The sequence below is a fragment of the Oryzias latipes genome, chromosome 9, assembly GCF_053564925.1.
Source record: "Oryzias latipes strain Hd-rR chromosome 9, Olatipes_Hd-rR_3.1".
In the NCBI taxonomy this organism is placed as follows: Eukaryota; Metazoa; Chordata; class Actinopteri; order Beloniformes; family Adrianichthyidae; genus Oryzias; species Oryzias latipes.
Genome location: NC_136245.1, coordinates 4,173,057 through 4,189,994, shown reverse-complemented (window position 1 = coordinate 4,189,994; position 16,938 = coordinate 4,173,057). Strand labels below are relative to the sequence as shown.

At 42.2% G+C, this 16,938-nt stretch overlaps 1 protein-coding gene across 11 annotated transcripts in view; it reads left to right on the top strand.

Annotated features, from left to right (window-relative positions):
* The window catches only part of znf608 (zinc finger protein 608), an 86,959-nt gene that overhangs the window by 65,847 nt on the left and 4,174 nt on the right, over positions 1 to 16,938 (top strand). For 3 of the 11 annotated variants that reach the window (XR_002873900.2, XR_013658052.1, XR_002873901.2), the window contains 5 exons: positions 4,618 to 7,018; positions 7,929 to 8,397; positions 11,406 to 11,718; positions 12,589 to 12,736; positions 15,351 to 15,407. Coding sequence is in view for 3 of the 11 variants with exons in the window: in XM_078952457.1 (XP_078808583.1) it covers positions 4,618 to 7,018; positions 7,929 to 8,397; positions 11,406 to 11,572; positions 12,589 to 12,736; positions 15,351 to 15,427 (3,262 nt within the window). In the remaining 8 variants the exon portion in view is untranslated. Of the gene's footprint in view, positions 1 to 4,617; positions 7,696 to 7,928; positions 8,398 to 11,405; positions 11,719 to 12,588; positions 12,737 to 13,755; positions 13,833 to 15,350; positions 15,428 to 16,938 lie in introns of those variants that run through there. The other 8 variants (XR_013658057.1, XR_013658055.1, XR_013658056.1 and 5 more) reach the window with 8 other exon arrangements.

Here is a 16,938-nt window from a genome sequence, read left to right as displayed (position 1 = left end):
ACAATATTGGAGTGAACTGGTCACGTGATGTGGCAGTCTGGTCGCTGATGCCATCCCATCAAAGGTCAGGAAGAAGGCAGGTGTTGCCACAAAATTCAGGCAGCCAACCAGGAAAAGATTCTTGGACATTTCATTGTGTTTTGCACTCTTGAATGACAGTTAATGTGTTGCTGCGCGTGGTCTGAATCCGGATATTGATGGTCTGGTGAAGTTTCAGTTTCAAATTCTTGTTATGTTCACAAATATTTGCAAGTGTGATTTAGTTTTATTTTTTATTGATTTGCACATTAACATTTTAGGCAGCGTGTTTAATTTTTTTCGTAGCCTCTCTTGAGTTTATTATTGGGCTTGTTTCAGTATCAGATGAAAAATATTCAGTGTGTATAAACATGAATAAACCATTTTTTTTATTTGAGAGCCATTGGCCTCTGTGAATGAATGTGTAATAATAAATGAGTATGTCACCATGTTGATTGAGGAATTTTTTCCAACTGAGTTTAAAAAAAAATATATATACAGCAAAGCTGTTATTTAGCTTTATGTTACTGGTCAGGACCACTTAAGACGAGTTGAATGTGGCCCCTGAACCAAAATGAGTTTGACACCCCTGGTCTAGAAACACAGACAAAAGTGTTCTAACCTGGAAAGCAGGTTAGAAAACTTTCACATTGGCAAGTTTCATCCGCATCAAAGTTTATTTCCTTGCTTTGATTGGCAGCGGTTTAAGCTTACCTGAATTCTGGTTTGGACCAAACCCTGTTCCAATAAAGAACAAGGTTTTTGTTGACTGATAAATTAATGTGATGTGAATGCAGAGCAGTGTTTCTACAAATCAAAGAGAAGAAAAGAGGAGGTGCTGTTGGCTATTCTTAGGATAGTAAGAGAACTGGTGGGACCCTTCAGTTTTCTTCTTTTCCATTATAGTGAGAGCTACTTCCAGGCAACATTGGGAACTGTGTGACTTTTCCCAATGGCATGGCATGGTCTTTTTCATTCAATTCAATTCAATTCAATTTTATTTGTATAGCCCAAAATCACAACAACAGTCGTCTCGATGGGCTTCGAAGTAAAACATGAAATCAAAAGGATCACGAATACAAAGAGTTCAATAGAAAAATACTAAAATTAACTAACAAACTGACTAAGCTATACTGGCATCCCTGCCCTTAGACCCCCCTTCGCGGTAAGGAAAAACTCCCAAAAAAAACGGATTCCGGAAAAAACGAAGAAACCTCAGGGGTGCCCACATGAAGGAGGGATCCTCCCCCAGGACGGACAGGCGATTTACCAGAAATCTTAGAGAAGAATTAACTTATCTAAATCTACAACTACATACATAAAAGTCCAGCAGACGAGCTTCATCCAGCCGTGGTTGTGGGGACAGTCAAAGGCGCGAGTCGAGCCGGAGACAGGAACCACAGCCAGGTGTAGGAGCAGGAGCAGAGGCGAGGTACTCGGTCAGGTACAGAGCAGAGACGAGCCAGAGATGAGCCGGAGACAGGATCCACATCCAGGTGTAGGAACAGGAGCAGAGACGAGGTACTCGGTCAGGTACAGAGCAGAGACGAGCCAGAGATGAGCCAGAGGCAGGATCCACAGCCAGGTGTAGGAGCGGGAGCAAAGGCGAGGTAAACGGTCAGGAACTGGAGCACGGATGAGCCAACTGGAGTCTGGAAGCACTCCCACTCCCCAGGAGGGGAGAGGAAAAGAGGGACAATACATGAATCGCACTGCACCAAACAGAGGCATGGAGAACTAAATGATAAATTATGATCAAGAATAGAGGAGAGGAAGGGTAGAAGTAGAAGAGAAAAGAGGACAGAACCCCAGTGCACCATAGTTACCCCAGCTTCAACTTCTAGCAGCCTTTTAAAAGAAATAGTTATTATTAAGTTTAATTTAAACAAATTAACATTAAGTTAAATAATCTCTGAATACTAACTAGTCTGACAATAAGCCTGTCCAAAGAGGAATGTTTTCAGTCTAGCTTTGAATGTAGAAACTGAGTCGGCCTCTCTTACATGAGCTGGGAGTTTATTCCATAAGACAGGGGCTTGGTGGCTAAACGCTCTACCTCCAACCGTACTTTTACTAATTCTAGGAACCACAAGCAGTCCTGCATTTTGCGAGCGAAGTGTTCTCATTGGATGGTAAGGGACTATGAGGTCCTTAATATAGGACGGGGCCATTCCATGTAAGGCCTTATAGGTTAACAGGAGGATCTTGAACTTGATTCTGGAATCAACTGGGAGCCAAAGGAGCGAAACTAACACAGGAGGGATGTGATCTCTTCTGCTAGTTCCAGCTAACAATGTAGCTGCTGCGTTCTGAACAAGCTGGAGACTTCTTAAGGAACTCTTAGGACACGCTGCTAACAAGGAGTTACAGTAATCCTGCCTCGACGTAACAAATGCATGGATGAGTTTTTCAGCATCACTCTTAGAAAGTATATTTCTGATCTTAGCAATATTCCGCAGGTGAAAAAAGGCAGTTCTGCACGCCTGAGATATGTGAGCCTTAAATGATAAATCCTGGTCAAGTAAAACCCCAAGGTTTCTAACTGTGGAATTGGGGGCTATACTTATGCCATCCAGGGAGACTATCTGAGCAGACAGGGTATCTCTGAGGTTTTTAGGACCATCCTTTGATTCTCTACTGCATTTGTCATGTGTGAAACCAAACCAAATGAAGGTATATCAACTAAGTCCATGGGATCATCCAGTGTAAAAGTAAACCCACATCACCTATTGCCTTACTCATTGCATGTTTTTGAGTTTTTTGGATGAGGACAGACTATGAGAATTGGTGGCGGTGAAAAAGTACAGCCTTCACCAGGATCAATGAATGAAGGATCTGATTTGCCTTGTAGCATAGACCAGGTCCACTGGATTTTGGCCCATAGAGTTGTCGTAGATAGGTGTGGTTGCATCTTAAACAGAGGGCAGGTGTGTCTTGAATTCCCTTGAGCCATGCGCAGCCACCTTAAGGGACAGCATATGAATGGAGTGGGAGGAAAATTTAAATTTATCATGAAGTATTTGTAAGCTAATGTAAGTTACACTCACTTATGATGAATGGGTGATGCTATCGAACAGCATCCTTACGCCACACTGATGTGAGTACTGGCTCCTTATTGACTGTGCACAAGTGGTTATGTACGGGGTGTGCACGTGATATGTAAGTGTCCATAGGACACTGTAAAATATCCGCACAAACTACGCTCTGATTTTCTAATTTCCTCATTTCCAGCAGTCAGGCTGCACGCGCAAAGTGTGCAACAGGTGTGCATTTATCACTTGAACAGCACTACTTACAGCATGATTGAATGACTGAAATATTTCACACTAGTTGGTTTTAAGGCATAAGTGTGCGTGTGAACACTATCTGTTTTGTGTACATGTCGACATGTGGACATTTTTGCAGCTAACAGGTGTGTTTATAACATTTGAGTGTGTGTGTGGACAGGCCACGCCCTTTTTGGACTACATTTGAACCTTACCGTAATGATAAGCAACCAGTAAACTTGTTGCTTTATGATGCTTCATGGTCTTATCCCCCCTCCCCTCGTATTATCACCCTCCTACCCCCCTCTCTCTAAAGTCCCTCTCTCTTCTTCCCCTCTTTCCTTTTCCGTCCGGTCCAACAGCCAAGATTTTCAAACATGGTTGCAATTAATAAAGTTTGGCCTCAATTACAAAAGGGGTTTATTCAGACAGACCTCTGGTTTGTATGAAGATTAATAACCCATCTTGTTAAAGTAAAATATGTCCAACACAAGAGGCCCTAAGCTCTCATCTGCCTGCCCAGCTGTTGGACAGGACAAGTTAAAAAAAAAAACAGCACTTACAGGCTCCTTGTGCAGTGTGCAAGGCATGGATGTGGTTGAAAAATTAAAAACCCATATGAAGTGCCTGCATCCCACCTACTTCACCCTTACTTACTTGCGTGTTAAGTGATTGCTACGACCTGTTGCTCGCAGCATTCCCGTAGCAAAAATGTGAATAAACATTTTTGCTCTGCAGGCTCACCAAGCGGTCTACAACCTTGATATTTTGTGCAGGCCACCGGTGTGTCCTTCTCCACTGAAAAAAGTGTTTTTAGTGATTTTAACATGTTGTAGCATTTTTGATGTAGCACATATATAAAAGAATTAAAGATTAAAACTGCATTTCTGATTATTTCTTTATTTAAATCCTGGTGAATTAGGTGTACCTTTTTGTTTTCCTCGTCTGAGCTGGAATCTGTCTCAAAACTGTGCGGCTGGATAGCTCCAAAATTGCATGCCATTTTTGTTTCACCACTAATGTTAGTTTGGGGTTTTGAGGGCCTTAAGGTTAACGGGAGAGAGTGTAAACTAAGGGATTATAAGATATCAGCAAAGGCTTACTTCGGTGCCAACATTCTGGCCCAGAACTCAGAGGCCAGTTTCTGCTGCTCTGCATAAACATTGTCCCAGAAAATGACAGGTTTTTTTATTATTGGCTAAAAACTCTAAAATTATAATCTAAAAAAGTTATATTTGAAAAGTGACTTCACAAATCTGATGTAAGATCACAAAACAAACCGGTGAAGCTAATGTTTTTTCTGGCTCTGATCATTTTCCCTTTTTTTTCACAGGTTTTGTGAATCTCCTTGCAGTGATCCTGAGTTTCCGGGTGCACGTGGTCGGGGAAAACGGATGCGGATGGCCATGGTCGAGCACCCCTTCATAGAACCATCGGGTGGTAAAGTCCGAGGATTCTCTCACCACCGGAGCCGTGGGGGCAGTGTGGCAGGAACAAGTGCACCTATCCACAGCAAGGGAAGGAGGGGCAGCCTGAACCTCATAAACAATTGCAAAGCTCCTTCTTCTTTTTTCACTGTGGATGAGGTGAAAGCGACCAATAGCACCTCCTCTGGGAAGCGAAAGAACAAACCACCAGCTGACTTAGACTTGAGTTTGGTTTCCACAGAAGATGTAAAAAATGGGAACGGGAAGAGGATACGAGCTAAATCTCGGAGTGCTCCATCTACACCACAAGGCAAATCTGATCCTTCATTCATGGATCCCGGTGAAGGCTGTACTTCTTCACCGCCGCCAATTCTCATTGACTGTCCACATCCAAACTGCACTAAACGCTATAAGCACATTAATGGCCTGCGCTACCACCAGACACATGCACACCTGGAGGCTGAGGAGCAGAGGAAGCCTGAGCTAGACCCCATGAAGGACGGAGACAGTGAAGACCGACTATCAGACTGTGATGATGCCATCAACAACATAACCTATGACCTCTCAGAAACAAACAGCACTAATACCAACAACTCCTCAAAGAAATCTGCTCCTCTCTACAAGGTGACCACTGTTGGACCTCCTAAAAACAGGAGGCTACTCCTCAGCACTGATCACAGCCCCTCAGTCAACTCCAAAACCAGAAGAACCTCACTACTCAAAGACGGCCTGATCGATGACCTGAGCAATCTACCTATTATCTCCAATATGACTGTAGTTTTGGAGAACTGCATGGTTTCAGATAGGACCTCCTCAGTAGAAATGCCCAAGCTTGAAGCAGAGGGACTGATAGAAAAGAAGGGAGGTGCAGGTGATAAGGGCAAAAAGGCCAATGGGAAAGTAGAGAAGTTGTCCAAGACAAGAACCAACCGGCCAATCGCCCCTGCACCTGCTCCTCCAAAACTAATTGCCATTCCTAACACAACATTTTCAACCAGCACAGCAGATGTAGTCAGCCAACAACAGCCATCTCCTATGGCAGCTGCAGGTTTAACCAATAAAAATGTTGCCCTGAAACCCATCAAACCAAAGCTGAGTGTTGTTGTGGAGCCAAGCCCCCTTAAAATCTCTATGGTTACCTGCAGTAAGGAAACCAGGAAAAAAGAAAAACGACGGCTTAAGGATAAACACAATAAAGATGTATCAACAAGGACAGCTAATGGTGAAAGCCCTGGAATCCACATGGAAGACGGTGGATCTAAAATTGGTGCAAAGGAAATTCCTGGAAGCCTTCTAAAAGAGCACCTCAGCAAACAGGATGTGATGAATGGACTTACAGAGAGCCAGGAAAGTCGGATGGCCAGCATCCGTGCTGAGGCTGACAAAGTCTACACTTTCACAGACAATGCCCCAAGTCCCTCCATTGGCAGTTCATCACGACTTGAGGCGGGTGGTGGTTGCTTGGCGACAGGAGACAACGGCAGTAAGAACAACAGTCCCGCTTACTCTGACATCTCGGATGCAGGGGAAGATGGGGGATCCTCTGATGGGCCCAGATCAAAATCGGGTTCCTCTGCTTCTTCCGAGGTGAGCTCCAACAGTAACCATGGCAACTGTGGTAAAACCCCTCCCACAACATGTGCACAGCCAGCAAAAGAGCCCCAGTCCCCATTTTACCACAACTACGAGCCCTACTACCTTCAAGGGTTCATGCCACCTGAAAGGCAGAACAGCAGCTTCCACAAAAACTCTGCCAATGACTGCAAAGGGAAAGAGAGAAAAGAAGAGACAAAGGAAGAAAACACGAATACATCCTATGAGTTCTCAGATTCTAAGAAAGTTGATGGGCTGACCCAGTCTCAGCTCCAGCTGGCCATGAATCACACCCAGACAGCCTTGGCTCAGTCTTTGTATTATGGGCAGTACTCCAGAGGACTGTACATGGACCAGAAACTGTTGATGGCCTCTAAATGCTGTGACCAAACATCCTCGGCCAAGCAGAGAGGACTGGGTATGAGAGACTCTGAGGATGGTAAACACTCTGCTAGTGGACCCATGCTAGGTAAAGGTCCAGACGGTGCTAAAGGCTGTTGTGCCAAATCTGTCCTATCCTACGTGGAGATGAGTGAGAGAGGAGAGAGGGGGCACAGTCTGGGCATAAAGACTGTGCACAGCGGCATGGTGGACCAGCACCAAGTCGCAATGAAAGACTGTGATGACATCAAGTCACCCTCCTCTTCCTCTTCTTCTTCACTCCTCAACCCAAACAGTCAAACAGATCTGGACTCAAATGTTCCCTTTTCCAGTGTAAGTTTTTCCCTCTGTTTGTAACCCGCCGCCGCTGCTGATGGTGTTGTTGGTGTGCTTTAATAACTGCTGTTGAGGGTCACGACGAGATTAACCACACATTGTGTATATCTAAACCAATAGGTGCTAACTACAAAGACCATGTGGCTTCTTTGGTACCGTAGCTCCACTCTGACATAGTTCTTCAATCTTTCTGAGAATCAAATGCAACCTTTTTTGGCGTTTAGAGTGAGATTTCATGGAGGAAATATGTAATTCTATTTTACCTGTAGAAGAACTACACATAGTATGATATGAGTCTCTTCTTCAGCTTGTACAGATTTTTACCCCTATCACCTCACAGTGCGGCCAACAAATAACTTGAGCCATGCTGGGTAGTCAACAAAGGCCGTATAAATAGAATGCAAGTATTTTTTTTCCTCCAAATTGCTCTAAACTCTGCACTTGATCTTATGTGAGGCTTTTCCTGGTTGGTGTCATTCAGAAGGAAGCCTCCCATCTCACTGCTGAATGGCCGTCTGCTGTTAATTCATCCTTCATTAACATGTCACGCAGAGCCAGCGATAGATGGTCTGTCTAAGGCTCTGTTCACCCCAGTACTCAGTGTTTCCTCTATAGTCATTCAGCAGAGGTGGGCCACTGCTGCAACAAAATCTCTACCCTGCAAAAACTCAAAATGAATGTAGACGTCAAAGTCCTAAATTAGCTTTCTCTGATCAAAAAGCACTAAAGAGACAAAATCAACAATTTTTCCTGATGATATGAGAGGGTCTTTCCATTAACCCTAAGCAAGACCAAGACGTGGACCAAAGTTGAACCAACTCCAAAATGACTTCCACCCACCACTGTTAACAGTATGTTATAGGGGAAACACTGCAACTTGCACCAACTCTTGTCCCCATCAATATAGCCCTCAGACAGACCTGCCTGGCTCACAGCCCACCTCACTCACAGCAAATACTCAGAGCTACAGAGTCACCACGGCGATGAGGAGGGTCAAGCAGACAGTGGGGATGAGTGGGGAGCTGCCCTGGAGCCTGCCGGGGCCAAGATGACCCCAGGGAGAAGAAGAGGAGAGAGACGAAGTGTGCCCAAAGACCCAAAACAAGCCAGAGTTCTTGGATGCCATGATTTCCGACTCAACATGGATAAGGAGGATACCAACAGGCTGGACGAGCTTGAAGATCAGTGTCAGGAAGCAATAGGGGAACCGTCCGAGGAATCACAAACTGCAAGGACAGCCGTTTCTCCTCTTTTGACTCTTCAGCAGCCCTACATCAAGTACCAGCAGTCCTCCTACCTTCCCTACCTAGGAGTGTGTGAAAGTGGGGGGGCCTCCTACCAAAGGGTTTCCTCAACCCTGATCCAGAGTTACCCAGGTAGGAGTTTGGTAAAGATTTTGGATTCAATGTTAAGGACTAGGAAATTGCTTTAAATTTTGATACCCAATAACTTGAACTTGTTTAATCCTTTAACACCAGAGATGTCACCAGTGACACCTAAATAACACACGCTCTATGACATAGTGTCAATCTTTGACCGTTAACGTGATTAACGTGAATCAGCTGTTTTTGACGCAGAGTCTCTGCATCAGAAACAGCTGATTCTCGATAATTGCATTATCACCTCACAACTGTACAGTGTTGAATATCAGCGCAAGACTGCTTTTCTTTAGAATCATTGGACTTACGTTAATTTTGTCAGCGGTTAAAGAGTTACAGTAGTCGAAAGAATGTCAACACAAGAGCTAAAGCGCTGTTGTAAAAGGGCCAAACAGTAATTTTGACATTTATTGTGTAATTTAATTTGTAGTGTGTATATTAAAGTATAGTTTGTGTTTTATTCACTGGCCACCAGCGAGAAAAGTGAGTGCAAATACAAGTCCACCATGTGAAGTACATGTATCAAATTCTAGTCCTCCAGAGCCAATACCCTAATTTTTTTTTGCCAAACGTACTGTTGATTAGCTGGATCTGTTGATTTCAAATTCTGATGGGAAGCAAGTAGAAAACAAAACAGACCCTGAAGACCATGATTGGGCATATCTAATGTAAAGCTAGAATCTTAGAAGGCAATGACAGTTCCAGAGTAAAAATAATATACAATAAAACACACGATTTATATAAAGTCATCACTTTTCATCATACTCAAGGCATAACACGAGTTTTGATTAAACTCTCTACCAAAGTTGATCTCAAATTTACCTGGAGCTAATCTAAATGCATACCTGTATTGCTGGATGGTCATTAGATTTTTGTTTTGTGTCTGAAATCACTCACACTTTCTGGTTCACTGGAACAAAATCTAGAAACAGTTTGAGACTGACTACTTTGAAAACAATGATTAACTTTACTGCAAGACCAAGTGAGACTCTACAATTTACAAAACAAAAATGAAAATCCAAAAACCACTGAGACGCTTTGGAAATCCATCTCAAAAGACTGTAGCAGTTTGGGCCCCATCTATAGAACTCATTTATCTCTTGGTTAAGATTGGGAAACCGAGTTCTGTACCAAGTACCAAGTTCTGCCACCACCTACACAAGCAGGAAGGAACACCAGGCCAAAATCTCCTGCATCCCTGGGTCTCACTCATCCCAACACATGGAAACCAATTTAGAATAATAAAAGATAAAAAAAACTAAAAGGATTCATTGTAATGTAGCATAAAGTTTGTGTTTGGGGGTATGATAATGAAAACCTCTCAGGTTTAGACAAACTTAACCAGAAGCTACTTTATTTAAAACCTCACATGAGATGCTTGTAAAGCTGTAGACCCCACTTCCCACCCTCCAAAAAAACAACTTATACTGTCATACACCTCCCCCTAGTCCCTACATTGGTAGTGGAGCTGAAATTGTACCATTGTCCTGGTACACATCTGGCGCACCAAGGTTTCAATAAAGCCCAGGCATAATGAGAAAACTGCAATCATGCTAGCAAACTCCCATCTGCGTTGTAGAGACAAATCCCACTCCTCCCTCCCAATCTGGATGAACATCTGAGATAAAAATACCCAGTGCCCCCATCAGCCCTGAAAGATAGCCCCACCACAACCTTAAATACATTAGAATTAAGAAGCAAATACCCAGCTCTGGGTGCTCTCCAGATTAGTTTCTTTGTTTGAAGCCCCCCAGGGGTGTCACTCTCCAGTTCTCAAGGTGCAGTGTACTGCTTCTTTTATTCCTTGCCTTACCTGATGCTGTTTACCTGGGAAAAAGAAAATGTTGATGGCCCTTCAGTTAGATATCAGTGACATTTATCAGAGTAGTCCACCTGAATCTGTCACAGCACATGCAGAGGCTGACTGTGTTCAACGGCAATAACTGGTTGTGGTTTTCTTATTTCGCATACCGTCGCCCTGAAATGTAGATTTACCCATGATCACACTGACAAAGAGAGAACTGAACTGGTTTTTACTTATGGCTGAGTCACAACTGCGTTTATGGGTGGAATCGGGCTGTCTGCTGGTGAAAAATGGACAAACTTGAACAAGGAACGCAGGTGACCCACACAAAATATTAAGATTATAGGCTTCTTGGTGAGCCTGTTGAGCAAAAAATTTCAATGCACATTTTTTTTCAAAGTGCTTGCTGTGAACGACAGGCCATAGAGAACACTTAAACAACACGTGAGGGTAAGTTGGAGTGCATCTTACTTTAGCATCACAAATACTTCACAATACACTTACCACATGCTCAACAATGGTGCGTTCCATTTTCATAGTGTCCCAGGAGGTCTCTGTAAGAACCTCAAGGGAACTGCGAGATACACCAGTACTCCCTTTAAGATGCAGTCGCTTTTCTATGCAACCCTCCACGGACCAGGACAACCCAAACCCTGCAGCCCCTATACAGGTCAACCCCTGTGGAGGAGCATGTGACAAAGGCTTTAGGTCTATCCAGCAAGATTAATGAGGTTTACATGAAAAAAACGTATGCAATGATTTATGACTCAATGAATTTAATTAACAAAAGAAGCATGTACAAAGGCTAATAAAATATCTACTCACTCAGCTGTTGTAAAAGAATCAGGATAGGATTCAGAGTTTTCCCAACTCTTGGTACTATACTTTCTGAGTGTTTGATGTCTGAAGACCCAGACAGTTGATTATTGTGAGATCCTAAAGGTAGGTCAAGCAGTACTGAGCACGATGTACCAAAAGGCACTTTCAGACGCAGTGCACATGCTGTGGTGAAACCATGACGGTCAGGATTGTAGGGGTTTCTCCAGTAATGAACTGCGAGGCCAGGGTTTTTTTGGAAAAGAATCAGGCCAACCTTTAAAGTGTTTGACAGCTCTGATTTAGATAAAACACTGATGACCACAGTAGAGGGTGTTTCTGAGCACAAGCAATGGAAAGTTGAGTTTTGTTTTATCTCCACCAGGTTTCCACTATCCTCTGTATGGTAAGACAGCAGGCAGGGAGGAGTCAGAGTTGACTCCACCCACCAAAGGAGCGAGCAGCAAGCAGATCAGCAACTCTTCCTCTTCCTCCTCCTCGGTGGAGCCACTGCAGCAGCAGAGCCTTCAGTATCATGAAAACTCCCCCGAAGTGAGGTTCCACTCCCCTCAGTGCCACATCCATTGCATCACTGCTCTGAAATTTGTTTTCCCTCATCAGACAGATCTGAGATGTTCCACAGACAGAAAAAACACTCAGGGAGGGGCTGAAAGGAAGACAAACACCAAGGCTTTAACGTGAGCTTGTGAGAGCGATTGCTGCTGCGTCTGAAACAGATGCATGCAGCGACACAAACCAGTAGAGTAAGATGTGAAAATATTCAGACGACACAGCTCCTCAGATTTTTAGGTTTTTGAACCAGCTTCTGTTTTGGCTCTTTAGTTGGATAAAATTCTGAAGTCTGTTATCTTCACTCTTAACTCAGTTTTTATTCCTGCTTTTCCTAATAGTCTCATTAGACTTTTCATCGTTCAAAGCTGTACTACTTCATTTAATTTTAATTAAAAGTAAACAATTAACACTTTTTAATTATTATAAAAGTTTAACTGTTTGACTGGTAGAACCTCTGATCTTTGAAATTTTCCTGATAATTGAGATCCAAAATTTTCTGATTGTGTTCAGAATCATTTTTTTGGAGGCGGCCACTAGCAAAATGTTTGTAGCAAACCATTTAGCTATAAAACTAAATGCACTAAAGAGTTAGAAGAAAAGTATTCATCTGGCTGTAATGAAAAGCAGGAAATGAACACAACTGCCTGTAAGATTCCAAACAGATCATAAAAAGAAACATCTTTTGGTTTTATGCACCATCAGTGCATGTGTGGAAACACATTGCATTCAATCAAAAAATGTAAAAAAAAACACGGGTGATCTTCGTTCTAATTTTTTGTGTTTTGTTTGTTCTAGTATTTTAAAGAACCACAAAAGCAAAGAACTACAAACTAAAATGTTAAGATGAGCTGCAATTATAAGGTTTTTGAAAAATAAGTTTTAATTGTGGTGAAGAAATCAAGCATTTATGCTTGAAACAGCCTTTAGAAATACAACAGTGTAAACTTCTGTGTGTGTCCATGCGTGCGTGCGTGTGTGTGTTTGTGTGTGTACAGCCTGGTGAGAGGGGTTCCCCCGAGGCAGAGAGGGAGACGGCTGCGGAGAGGAACCAGGTGTTGTTTAGTCGGCACCTCCACTCGCACCATCACAATCACCTGGGTCTGAGCTACAACCTGATGTCAGGACCGTACCACATCTACCAAGGTACAGACCCTCAAACCCCTAAGACCCTTAAGCCTAAAATAGCATTTCTGAGTATTTCTTTATTCTTATCACTGTGAATCTGTAGCAGATGAAAAAATGATGTGTAAAAAAGCCTGTAGGTGTGACATAAAACCCACTACTGCAAACCACAAGCTCCCTTCTTCGCGCCATTCTGATGCATCCACTGACAGACAAAATAGATCCATGAACATCTTGGTTTTCCTCCTCCTAGCTGGAATCGGCTGTACGGTGGGATAGCTCCAATATTGCTTGCAAATATGTCACACCCCCAACTTTATATTACAGGTGCAACAGGTGCGAACTGGTGGGAGAGAGCGTAAACAGATGGATGATGGGAACTGGGGTGGGCTTACTCCTTGCCAACAGTCCCACCCACAACTCAGAAGTGAATTTCTAATGAAGCATTACCGCTCTTCAGAAATTATGTCCTTGAAAACGATACAGGTTTGTTAAATTTCGGCAAAAAACAGCATAATCATAATTAAAAGACCTCTGGGAACACCTTTATCATAGATAACGAGTGTGTGGGACCTTAAAGAGTTTCATCGCTAGTGAGGCACCAAGTTAATTGCGTTACAGTTGTAAAAACTTGAGAATCTTTTTCGCAATTCAATTGGCATCTGGTAAAATGACTAATGTTTCCATCACAAAGCACTGCTTTATACAACCGCACACGTGATTAACACAACACACACACATTGAATTCTAACATCTATATTTGAGAAAAACAGAATATTTTAGAGTGGAATCTGTCATTTGTTTATTTCAAACCAATGTTAGGGCTGTACTATGGTCCCAAATCCCTGCTGGGACCTTTCTGTGTGGGGTTTGCATGTTCTCCTCGTGCTTGCAGGGTTTTTTTTCTTAGGCACTCTGTCTTTCTCTCAGTCCAAAACACCAAAAACTGGCTTAAGACTTTGTTATTTGGTGATTCTAAATCGTCCCTGAAGTCCTAATGTGAGTGTTTTGTTGTCTGTCTCTTTGTGGCCCTGTGATAGACTGGCAAACTGTCCAGTGTCCCACCTCAACTCTCCAGTAGTTGGGTTGGCTCCAGCATCTGTGTGACCCTAAACAGGTATAAAGCTGGTTTAGAAAATAGTTGGATAGAAAAATATGTTAAAACCATTTCAATCCTATACTGTTTGCAATGATCCTCCTTCAAATAAAAGCTCTGTTACTTTCGTTGTCGTTGTTACTTTTGTTAGAAAAGTTCTAGGTCTCTTGGAAGAATGTTGTACTGCATATTTACTCTCCTGGACATTTACACAGAGAAAAATTAGCCACATAATTCAGTGCTGGTTAGAGGATTAGCAAGAGATGTTAGTTTTGTTCTTTCTGCTTAGATATCTTTAACTGGTTTTAGTCCATTTAGTGCAATAGTGTGCCCAAAAAACAGCATTTGGAACTTTGACCAATCAGGGACTCTGATTTGGTAGTGATGTACGAATGGCGTCCCTTTCAATTCACGGAAGCCAACCGTTTGAAAATTGATCATGCAGGTGAAATTAATAATTGAATCGGTTAGTTCAAAAGGGGCCCCAAGTCCATAATTTTTCAAAATAGAGAAATTGTATGTTCTATGGTCTTCAAGGGAAAAGCCATCTGATTATGTGCAAAAAAGTCCCAAGTCCGTTGTAATGTATTGACTATGCTTGACATTTAAAATGCATTAAGTGCAAAATTCCTGGACTTGGGCCTCTCTTGCATGGGTTTAGCTTTATCCCATTGAAGGCAGCACTAGTTATCCAATATGGCAGCGCCCCTGTTTAATTCAAGAAACTCCAGAGACTTTAGTTTGCTAGTCCTCTGAAATGATAAAAGTGAGGTGCTTCATATTTTAACATTTGTAAGCTATGAACTGGTGCTAAATCTGGGTAAAGTATTAATCATTTGGTGTAGCCTCCCTTTAAGCTATGCAAATAAAATCACTTCCTGGAAAAACAAACCTCTTGTACTTGGGCCCCTATTGAACTAACCGATTCAATTGTGGTTTGTGCTCAACCAGAATTCTACGGCAATAAGTCTTTCATTTATTGGAATAAAGCTGTGACAGAAAAAGCCTGGAGCAAGATTTGGGAGATTTGCACCATTTTGACATTTCGCATCAAGCCTCTTCCAACTGTAGATAAGGAACATGCACTAATAAACAGTAGAAAACAAAGAAGCAAATAAAAAAAGCCCTTTCCTACTTGTCCAGTGTGAACACAGTAGGATATACTTTCATATCATGCCTGGTGTGTCCATAGCTTAAGAATGTAATCCATCATTTTTCTTTCATTATGTGCAAGGACAGTGTAAAAATATGTGTGCCCATAACATCAGTGTGCTGATTGGTTGACCATGATATTGTCACAAATGACTGAAATGAGCCAGAATTAGGCAGCTGCTCTGCTCTGTCTCTCTGTAATTGTTTTTTGGGGAGCCTCATCTCCACAGTGGGTGAAAATGCATTTTTATGTCAAACATTTCACTATAAGGAGTGTTGGCAAATAATCAGGAGTTTGTCTCTGGTCCAACTTTGTTGTGGAGGATTTTAATGCAGAATTGTCTGTTCCTGTGATGTTTTTTTGATGTTGTCGGTTCTGTGTTTCAGGTCTGAGCTCCAGGCCGCTGGTCTCTGGTCAGCAGGTATCAGGACACTCCTCAACAGGTGCGTCTGAAACACTGCAGGTATGCGTTCCACTTTAAGACAAGGCAGCTCGTCTTTGTATTTTTAAATGGAAAATAAACTTGGTTCTGCACTGCCTTTGAAGTGAGGGCGGCTATCGTCCTCCAGGGGAGATAGAAAGACCGATACGCAATATCTAGCATTTGCACTGAAATGAAAGGTGTTACTATCAGAGAATCAGCATTCATCATTTCATCTTATGCCATTTCATGTTGTCCAAATTTGAGATTTTCTCCTCTGCCTGTGTTCTCGCTGCAGCGTTGACACTGAAAAATGTTTTTACAAATCCTTCTCCATATCTACCTTATTATATTCAGCCATCATATTTTTCTAATGTCATGCAACATTATGATAAGAACATTAAAATTAAAATCAAAGAATCCTCAAAAGACCTTCTTTCCTGAACTTTTTTTACACTGATGCAAACAGAATTTCTGTAAAAAAACAAAACAGGAGATGAAAGCCAGACTTTTTTTGAAACATTCCCAGTTTAACTTTAATGAGAAGGAAGGAAAACAAGAATCCCCCCCCCCCCCCCCCAGTGTTGAAATGGGTCTAATTCAAAAAGTTTAACTGCTTTTTCACTCCTTTCACAGATTCTGTCCCCAGCTGTTTGCGCTTTTGCATTTCACAGAAAAAATGATCACAAATATTCTTTCATGTAATGAAAAGTGAGATGAAAAACTGTCTGCATAAAGCCGTCTGCTGAGTCGAAACTGTTGGGACTCGTGGGAAAAGCAGCTTTTTTATGTTTGACTGAGAAAAACTGCAGCTCAAAGTGTCTTCCAGATGATCATCAGCAACTCTGCCAGATCTCCTCATTTCCTGCATCACCACTTAGTTTAAACATGTGAAATAATGCAGAGCGAACCTGCCGGGCACTTCACAGCGTCTTATGAAGTGCAAACACTTCACGTTTCTGCGGATCGAAGTGTCAAACAGAGGAAATTAACTCAAGTAATGGAGACTGTACAGACTGAGCCTTCAACATCACTAATGAAAGGTCTGCTGTAAGAGCTGTAAAATCATTACCTCATTAATGTACAAGAGCGGCAACCTGTCATCCTGTTCATTTAAATGCAGCGTCTATGATTCCCTTTATGGCTGCAGAGTAGATTTCAACCAAAACAACAACGTTAAACAGATGCTTTACAGTAATTCAACCAAACATTTAGCATCATTCAACACCATTTAGTTTTCCTGAACGTTTCTTTTCAAGATTCCTGGAGTAGCCTTCAGTTTGGCATTTTATTATGAAGTAGTTTACGACTTTTGGCTTATATTTTGGCTCATTTAACATTCTTCATCATTATTTTTGCAGCAGTTGGTAGTTGATTTATCAGCAGCTGAACTTCCATGGCACCTGTGTGCAAAACCAGAAATATCGAAATAACACAATTTTGCGATTAAACTGTTTCCATTAAATCCTAATTATGGGAATAAACACAAACCAACTCACGCGATAAGTCATTCAGAAACGCGGTGACGGACGTGAACAATACTTTGATTGACA